The sequence below is a fragment of the Haliotis rubra genome, unplaced genomic scaffold (genome assembly GCF_003918875.1).
Source record: "Haliotis rubra isolate DU_JTF1 unplaced genomic scaffold, ASM391887v1 Scf267, whole genome shotgun sequence".
Classification (NCBI taxonomy): domain Eukaryota; kingdom Metazoa; phylum Mollusca; class Gastropoda; order Lepetellida; family Haliotidae; genus Haliotis; species Haliotis rubra.
Window position 1 is genome coordinate 308,292 of NW_025766747.1, and position 10,169 is coordinate 318,460.

The window sequence follows — 10,169 nt, forward strand, 5'->3', positions numbered from 1 at the left end:
TTAAAATGTTTAAGTTATCATCATGTTACATTTATCCCTGAGGATAAATATGTTTTATTGTCAGAGATCCTTTTATGTGTTAAAACATGTTATTATCTTTTTATGTCTGTCATAATTCTGTTTTGAATGGTTCTGTACATTTTTTCAATAAATGAATTGTATGCAAAAACGTATGTGTATTTTATCTTTGTACAGAAGCGAGACGTTAATAAATTTTATCCCTCTCTCGCCTTTTTTTCCTTCGTTGCCACACCAAGGCGTTTGTCTGGCTGGATACACTTCATAGTCTTCTTATGTGTTATTGTCCTACTACTACTACTACTACTACTACTACTCCTACTACTACTACTACTACTACTACTACTACTACTACTACTACTACTACTACTAGTAGTAGTAGTAGTAGTAGTATACTGCTGCTGTCTTTATCCCTTAAAGCATCTTCGCTGCAGCGTGATGTACAGTCACTGATACCTTAGTTGTGGTATCAAGAATCACATACAAATATTTGAAATAATGATATTTTATTATTTTAGCCACACATAAACACATGTACAGGATCACATTCATTCGCTTTTATGAAGATGCTGAATGTGACATGGAAGATGGACCAGTGGTGTTAAAGAATAACATCATAGCACTTATGGATGCAAGTGGTACACAAAAACGTCTTAAATGTCAGATGATTAACAAAGTACTGTTCGTCAGCCAGTTTTCGCTTTGGTTACGGAATCGCTGACAGTATCATTTGTCTTGTTTTTTGGAAATGTCAAGGCTTGGTAAAGAGCTGGGTAAGTTGAAGGTGAGAAGTCAGGGAGAGAACCAGGGTATGGCATCTGTGACATGTAGGTCCAACCCAGGGGCGAACTTCCTGGGGGAGAGCCGGAGAGAGGGGAGCCGGTCAGGGAGCTGTTGATGCTGCTGGCGTTGTAGTAGCCGGCTGGTGGAGAGTAGACTGTAGGAGATCCCATAGTCCAGGTACTAGGGTCGGGGTTGCCTGGTGTGCTGCAGGAGTGTGTCAGTCCTTGGGGTAAAGGGCCAAGATTAAGGGGGCTGAAACCTGGATAGGAAGATGGAGCCCTGTAAAGCCCAATCTGTCCGTACGGACTGACGTGGTGTAGAGTAGCGTTGTTGCAGTGTTGTTTTTGGGCCGACTTGAAACGTTTGGAACGACGGAGGAAACTACCGTTACCGAACATGTCTCCACAAGATGGATGCAGAGCCCACAGGTTACCCTTGCCTGGTTTGCCTGGAGGTCGGGGCACCTTGACGAAACAATCATTGAGGGACAGGTTGTGTCTGATGGAGTTCTGCCATCTCCGTTGGTTGTCTTGGTAGTAGGGAAATCTCTTGATGATGTAGTTGTAGATGTCGTTGAGAGTCATCATACCTGTAGTGGAACTCTCGACGGCCATGGTGATGAGAGCCACGTATGAATAGGGAGGCTTCTTGTTGGAAAATTGTCGATTTTGTTGTGAGAGAGTTGACGTCCCGGAAGCATCAATGCCGACATGGTCGTTATCTGAACATGACGATGGTGATGATGTTTTACTGACGTCGTTGTCTGATGGGGTTGTCATGGCCCCAACATCTGGAGATAGCTGCAGATTACCTTGTACGACATCAACGGGGTGAGTTGATTCCTCGGGATTTGGAAAAGACATATGCGGCTCCGGACTTGAGTTTGGAGACAAGAAGGACAACATCTGCTGCATGGAAGAAAACGACGACATCATGTTGGATAATTTGTCAGTTTCTTGATTGCTGTAGTGGAAGACATCCATACCAGGAACACTTGAGTTGGAGACCGACATAGTGATGTCTGTTAACTGGTGTTTCTACTCTGTGAGATACCGAAGAGTTTGTGTGTTCCACAGGTATTTCCAATATTCTTATATACGTTACACATAATCCACTAAAACTACAACTCTCAGCTCAATAAAACCAATTAAACCAGCTATTGTCTGCTTAATTATACCTAATTGGCACATCAATCACAGAGAAGAGACTGATTAAAATACTGCCATCTGATTGGTTGCCGATGACGAGGCCTACCCTGTAATCCTACGAGCACGACTTTAAAGGTGTTTAGAGAAGGCGTTTTTACATGACTAGTTAAGATATACTTATGGAACATTTTCTTGTTTTCATTACCAATGTTCGAAATCTAGAAAAAACACCTCAATTCAAAAGTAAAATAATACTAATTTCTGGCAGATACACACCTGTTTCGTTGATACATGTACAAATAATTGCACAGTAAATACAATTCTAATTTGTGAATAAAAGAGGAAGCGTGAACGTATGTTTATTATATAATCTATTAGAAATATAAGTAAACCTCTGGATATAACTGTTGAATATAACACCCTCATTAAAGAACACTACTTGTTTTTGTTCAGGATATAAGATATGAATTCAATATTTCTAATTATGAGCAACATATACTCTTCAAACAAGTTGGGTATGCTTTAATCTTGTAGTATGTGTCGGTAGTCACAGGGTTGAAAATCCATCAGTTGTAACGTAGGTCTCCAAATGTTTAAGTTAAAAAAACCCTTTTAAAATGTTTCTCAAAAGCTCAATAAATGCATGTGTATAATCACGTACTTCATAAACGAATGCTTTGTTACCTCCGTGTCTCGTTGGGCGTGGCATACATGTGTCACATAGACATGGAATGTCATTTTGTGTACATTGACTTTTTGTATTGCATTGCTTTTTGTTTTATATGACGTCTTTTCTTTGCTACCAACTTGGTATGTGATGGTTGTATATTTGTGTTCTGTTTTGTGTTGTATTATTCATATCGCCGCCATATAGGTGGAACATTTGCGAGTACGGCGTGAAACAACACACATTATTCATGGCCACATGATTGCCTTTTTCGTAACATTTGCCTGTTACTGACAACTAGTGACCTCTGTTTCATGTTATGGAGCTAGAGACGTGGGGAGACACAACTAGTGACCTCTGTTTCATGTTATGGAGCTAGAGACGTGGGGAGACACAACTGAAGTATTACTGGTAACACAACCAAACGTACTTTGAACAACGCGTGATGTGTATGATGGGTACACGTCCTTGTAGAGCTGAAATAATGCTGATACATCAAATTTTAACTCGCCCTTCCATTTGTAAAGAATTTTAGTCGTTGATTTACTGGATAATTAAGTGGCATGTATAACTTAGATTTATAGTACTTGTGTTCCTATCAAAAGCACTAATACCCGTTTCTATCTGGGTTAAACGGTAACAATGTCATAACTTATGCTGAAAATTATTTGTTTCCAAATGAGTGGATTGAAACCATTACTAAAAAGTGATGGAATCCGCGGTAGAGAAACTCCGTATCGCACAAAAAACGGCTGAAGTAGGTGGTTACATAATGTAACCTGCATGATTGTGTTTCATGTGAGTGAGTTTAGTTTTACGCCGCACTCAGCAATATTCCAGCTACTAGTATATGGTGGCGGTCTTGAAATAATCGAGTCTGGACCAGACAATCCAGTGATCAACAGCATAAGCATCGAAATACGCAATTGGGAACCGATGACATGCGGCAACCATGTCAGCTGGCCAGACCACCCGATCCCGTTAGTCGACTCTTACGACAAGCATGGGTTACTGAAGATCAATATTCTAACCCGGATCTTCACGGGTCGTGATTCATGTGAAATGGTTATTGCTGACATAATTTGTCCGTTCATTCTGGTGTTCATGAAGCTCTCGTTATGCAAGAGCATTGAGGAGTAACACCTACCACATATTCACCTACTGCTCCATATCATCCAAATCCAAGCCACACGTGTTCCTTACGGACGCCACCCAATACTCTATAATTCAGCACGTTAATCATAATTAAGCCTTGTATGAAGAATACTAATTGTATATATATATATTGTAAATGTTATTTTTTTATCATGATTATTAATACGATGTAAAAATGTGAGCATGTGACTCACGTAAAAATACATTCGCGCCACTCAAAAGAGAGCCAGATAAATCAATATATAGAAGCACATGTAAAATCAGCGTGTGTACTCACCCCCAGCTTTCCCCTTTATACCCACTTTAACATTACAACAATGCTGCAGCCGATAAATACATATGCAATCATAAATATTAGAAGATAGGATATGAAAGGAAGCTGTAAGGTGAATTGTGACTGGAAAGTACATTGAGATTTGGACTGCATAATTACCAAACATTTTGTAAAGTTAAAACTTGAAGTAACTAAGGCGTGAGGGGTAGAAACTGACACAACCTCTTATCCACCCAGGGCCCTTTCTATGCTTGAAGGAAGCAGTAACTGCAACAAACTCGGCTGTCAGTAATGTGTATGTGTGTCAAGTTGTAATCGGTTAACCATTTATTTATAACATGCAGATATATTGTATGCAATAACGATCCATTTCCGTTTATACAATGTCTTTTTTCTTGACTATTTGGTTAAACACCAAATACATTACGTGGTGTTATTGCATAACCCAATATATTTATTATTGCCTTTATGTACAAATATATTCGCGGAAACAACTACCGTAAGTCACGTCATCCATGTCAAACACCACATACATTACGTGGTGTTATTGCATAACCCAATATATTTATTATTGCCTTTATGTACAAATATATTCGCGGAAACAACTACCGTAAGTCACGTCATCCATGTCAAACACCACATACATTACGTGGTGTTATTGCATAACCCAATATATTTATTATTGCCTTTATGTACAAATATATTTGCGGAAACAACTACCGTAAGTCACGTCATCTATGTCAAACACCACATACATTACGTGGTGTTATTGCATAACCCAATATATTTATTATTGCCTTTATGTACAAATATATTCGGGGAAACAACTACCGTAAGTCACGTCATCTATGTCAAACACCACATACATTACGTGGTGTTATTGCATAACCCAATATATTTATTATTGCCTTTATGTACAAATATATTTGCGGAAACAACTACCGTAAGTCACGTCATCCATGTCAAACACCACATACATTACGTGGTGTTATTGCATAACCCAATATATTTATTATTGCCTTTATGTACAAATATATTCGCGGAAACAACTACCGTAAGTCACGTCATCCATGTCAAACACCACATACATTACGTGGGGTTATTGGATAACCCAATATATTTATTATTGCCTTTATGTACAAATATATTCGCGGAAACAACTACCGTAAGTCACGTCATCCATGTCAAACACCACAGACATTACGAATATCTATATACTGCCTTTATACACAGTCAGGTATACTCAAGGAATCAACACCTCAGAAGAGAACCAATGTTAGTTTTAATAAAGAGCTCGAGAATTATTTCATTTTCAAATTTTTTTTTCACATGGCAATATCAACTTGATGATTATAATACATTGTGTATTTTTATAAACACGAATTTATGCAGTATTTTCAACCTCATATCGATAAATCGTGGGTCATCGTCACAATCGTCCTTGATATATCTGTTAATTCATCTGAATCTGTTTTAGGACCTTCAAGTAATGTTGAATTGCAATAAATTAATGCCTGTTTGATGAAGCTGTGATCCTATTTCGTGTACTTTACGGTAACTTTCAACCTGGATAACGGCGCGCGCAGCTGTCTGGAGCTGTCGGATGACCCACTCACTCACCCACCAGCATAAGTCGGTCTGTTTGATGTATCGCTGTAGTTAACAAGATTAATCAACGCTGGATCAGGAGCGCGTAACTTGATAATCTCATTGTGGTTTTATCAACGACAGATTATCGCCCGTATTTGTCCGAGGGAAAATATTGGTTCATTGCCCCACCGTCGTCCTTAATACACCAAAGGCGTGACAAACATCGTTAATCAACGCCGTTAGGGGGCTGTTGATGAAACTGATCATTTGGTCTTGAACTAATGAGGATGGAGACAAATTTGATATTGAACAGTGCGACTGGCGCCAGGCTAAAACCTAAGAAGACTGTACGTCCACCGACTTCGACGTCGGGACTTGGAGGCTTAGTTTTTCAGCTTGACTTTAGCGTTTGAACTCACCGACATCTTTATTGTTCGGGAATAATAATCGGTGGTTTTCTTCTTCAGGGTGTGTTTGTTAGGATGTGGGTGAGTGAGTGAGGTAAAAGTGTACATCACATAGGAAATACCACAGTCATATAGCGATACTGATATGTGGTTCCTGAACATTAAGAATTAGGCTATCAGCACTCAAGTCTGTGTATTGTCATTAGAATCAGAGCTCTCCCTCAGTGTCGCCGAGGAATGGGAAAAATATAACAAAATAGTTATTGTAATAGATTAAACAGTAGAATTACAAACACGCTCAGATTACTAGTATGCTTTTGAGAACAGCTATACATAATTCAATAAAAATAAAAGTCGCAGAACATTTTCCATATTTATAAGAACTTTCTGCTGAAGACAGAGCCGATTGCACGATTCCAACGATATTAATTAGCATGTGTTTGTGAATCTTTGTCATAGAGTGATTTTGATAGATGTCCACGAAAGGATCAGCGCATCCTGCCGCACCGTTTTCTCCCGCCACAAAGACAGGCAAAGGCAAGTCAATTGTTCACCTGGAAACAATGTGTATATCTATGTGTGGCACTGGCCAAAATATCAAATTGAATCATTCAGGTCACTGATGTGTCCAAAACTATATTTAAGACGAAAGGTCCTATAAGTCCATCAATGTTCCTACAAAACTATTTTTAAGACGTGAACTCCATACATCAACCAGGTAGGGAGACTCCTTGCATCAACCAGTATCGATGCATTCAGTCGGATACACACATTCGTGCACTTTTACTGTGTTTGTCGCAAATAGGTTTGGTCACAGTATCGCGTACCGATGAGTCAATGTAAACTGTGAGTCATGGTGAGTGGTCAGTGTTACAGTGTTTGACTTGACCTGTGTACAATGGTATGTATCCCTTCTTCTATGACGTAAGCCAAGTTATAGGTATGGAATTATATCTGACTTGTGTCCTATACCCTGTTTTGAAGAATCTGTTATCAACAAATAATATCATAAAATTTATAGACCATCCATCAAAATCCTGAAAAAATGCCTACTAAACTGTTTCACTCATCTATTCAAACTATGAACACTGCACAAAAATTGCTACATGTCGGACATATACATGTATACGATTACATGAAACATTTGGTTATGGGCCCACACTAACTATAATTTCACCTAGCTAGTAGGGGAATTATTCCACGATAATGCGTTTAATCAGTTTTCGAAGGAAAAATGTATATAAATATACCAGAGGTAATGACGTAACCATCCGATTTATTTTCAAAATATTAACTATCTTATTACATTTGACTCCAACCAGAATTCCCCAAGCTCACATTATCAACTATCCATACAATCACAGGTGACTTGTTTCTGGGGGAAGGTGAGATCACGGGGCTTCTATGTGAGGGAATGAGTTCCCGATCCCGTTACTCGCCTCTAACGACAAACTAAGGGTTTCTCGGGACCAGTTCTACTCCGGAGCTTCACATTTATCACGCTTTTACACGGACAAAATATTTCAATACGAGAAGGAAGATATAATCTGTAGGGTGATGCGATGCAGGCCTTTCTTCTGTTGTTTCGGTTTTTGTTACCCTACTTTCATTTCTTGGGACAATTCTCTGAGTGCCTACATTTAACATGGCTGACTAGCTATAGTTGTTGTAGAGATGTACGATGTAGGGCATGGCGCGTATGAATACAATGAACGTCACCAGAGAAAACAAGTGACTTTCAAGTCGCCTCGGGCGAGTTGTTCCTCACCATGTTGTTTTCAAGGTATACAAACCCTTTGATTTGTGTAACCATAATTCTTTAAATACAAGACACGCCATTATAGTAATTCAAGAATGGTCCTTTATATATAAACACTAATTAATTGCAGCATGTTTCTTTACCAGGTTTTGCCTGTTTCTAATGGGACTTCTCATATCTACAACATAGCTTCGTATTAATCACTAAACAGATTAGATGTCTCGCACACATGGCATAAAACAACATGGCAAGTGGTTGTGTACCTTCGATACCATGACCTCGGCGTTTTCGGAAAGAAAGTTGCTCTGATTCTATTTTGATGGCGGTGTTTAATCCGGCCACCCATTGACACACCTGTTTCAGTAATCCACACATAGTTAGTAAAGTTGAAGTAGGGGAAACATTGTCATTGTATTGCAATCAGGCCAATACTTCAAAGGGATGTGATAAGAAAATCCAGTTGTTCGGTGGCTTAAAAGTGACCGTATTCAGAACTTTCAGTTCCCTAAAATGTATTTGTTTACAGTGTATGGTTTGGCAGTCATTACAGGTGATATCAATGCAGGTTTGTGATATCAGACTTCACCTGACCAACTGCATTGTTTCTTGATTTCATATACATGCATATAATCAATGTATTAGAAATTTCCGTACTTACAAATATAAACATAGTTTTGTTCCACTGCCTATGTAATTGTTTGACCATAAATGGGGGATTTCATCATGTTATTTTGATTCTCTCTACAGATGACAGAGACTGCTCATATAACGCTGCATTATCAACCATGTAGAGCAAAAGGGATAATTATTATTTTGTATGTGTCTCACCGTTAACATACCCGATGAAGCACACAGTGACATATTGACACACATTTGAATAAGAAAACAGTGTAGCTAGAATTATCACTGGAACTAAACGGCAGGGCCATATCACCATAGTTTTGCGCGATCTTCACTGGTTACCGATTCGACAAAGAATTATGTTCCAGATCCTTGTCTTGGTGTTCGTGTCCCTGCATGATCTAGCTCCACCCTACATTAGTGAGCCTATCTCCCATTACATCCCCAGCCGGACTCTGACAAAAGTATCATCACGAATATTGGAGATACCCTCCATTATTCTTATCCATGATATCAACACCGGGGTTACATACGAAGTTGCGCGTCAGCACTGCAGTACGGGGAGTAGCGTTGTCATATATTGTCAGTGCAAGGTCAAATATGTGCATGAATGTCAGATGGTTGGTTGATTGGTTGTTGTTTTACGCCGCACTCAGCAATATTCCAACTCTATTGTGGCGGTCTGTAAATAATCGAGTCCGGACCAGACAATCCTGTAATCAACAGCATGAGCATCGATCTACACAATTGACCACCAGATCCCGTCAGTCGCCTCTTACGACAGGCATGGGTTGCTGAAGACCAATTCTAACCCGGATGTTGTCGGGTGAATATGTAAGAAGGACATGTTTGGAACCGTCACTGTATGGCGGTAAGATTACTTCAAAGTTTGCTCGCTAACATAAAAACGTATTTCTTTTGAGAAACCTTCATCTTCATGTAGTTAAAATATATAAAAATGTTATATACTATGATTAATAATTGTCTACAAAACTGTTGACACGGTATGTGATTGACAATTTGTGTTTGCAGATGGCCCTGATCCCGTAGGAAGTTGGTTGTTTTCATTGCCTCTTGTTTTGCTGGTCCATCATCTGTCTGTAACAGGCCGCTATTAATAACGCGTGGTTGTATTTCTTCCAGACTGTGTCGTAAAGGGGTATTAACACATTCGTTTCCTAGTTACTTGTTATGACTGTCATTCGCAGATACTGCAACGATTGACTCAAACTGTTGGCGTCATTGTGCAATAATCATGAAACATATAAATCTTTACAGAATAATGTATACCTAAATACCAATCCTGACAGAAGAGATAAAACACAAGTAAACATGCCCTTCCTATGAAGGATCTGTTTTCTACTGGAATTTTTGTGGCCGACTTCTCTAACATATGTTAGCAATCAATAAATCATGTCTACTTCACATTACAATCAATGTGTCCTAACCGATGATAGCAACGCTTTTGTATCTATGTCATGGCTATGTTGGAACAATCAATGTGTCCTAAACGATAATAACAACGCCTTTGTATCTATGTCATGGCTATGTGGTGAGTGAGTATGGTTTTACGCCGCTTTTAGCAGTATTCCACCGGGGGACAGCAGAAATGGGCTTCGCACATTGTACCTGTGGGGAGAATCGAACCAGGGTCTTCAGCGTTAGCACCCATGTTATCAACCTGCAGATGAACTCACGTACAACACACAATTCTACTTGCAGACTTCACGTACCGCGCTCATGTCTG

At 39.2% G+C, this 10,169-nt stretch overlaps 1 protein-coding gene across 1 annotated transcript; it reads right to left on the reverse strand.

The window, feature by feature from the left end:
- Nucleotides 1-704: 704 nt before the first annotated feature.
- Nucleotides 705-1,814, reverse strand: LOC124280439 (protein lin-31-like). The gene has a single exon (XM_046716377.1). The coding sequence runs from the start codon at nucleotides 1,812-1,814 to the stop codon at nucleotides 705-707; it is 1,110 nt and encodes a 369-aa protein (XP_046572333.1).
- Between the last annotated feature and the right edge of the window lie 8,355 nt (nucleotides 1,815-10,169).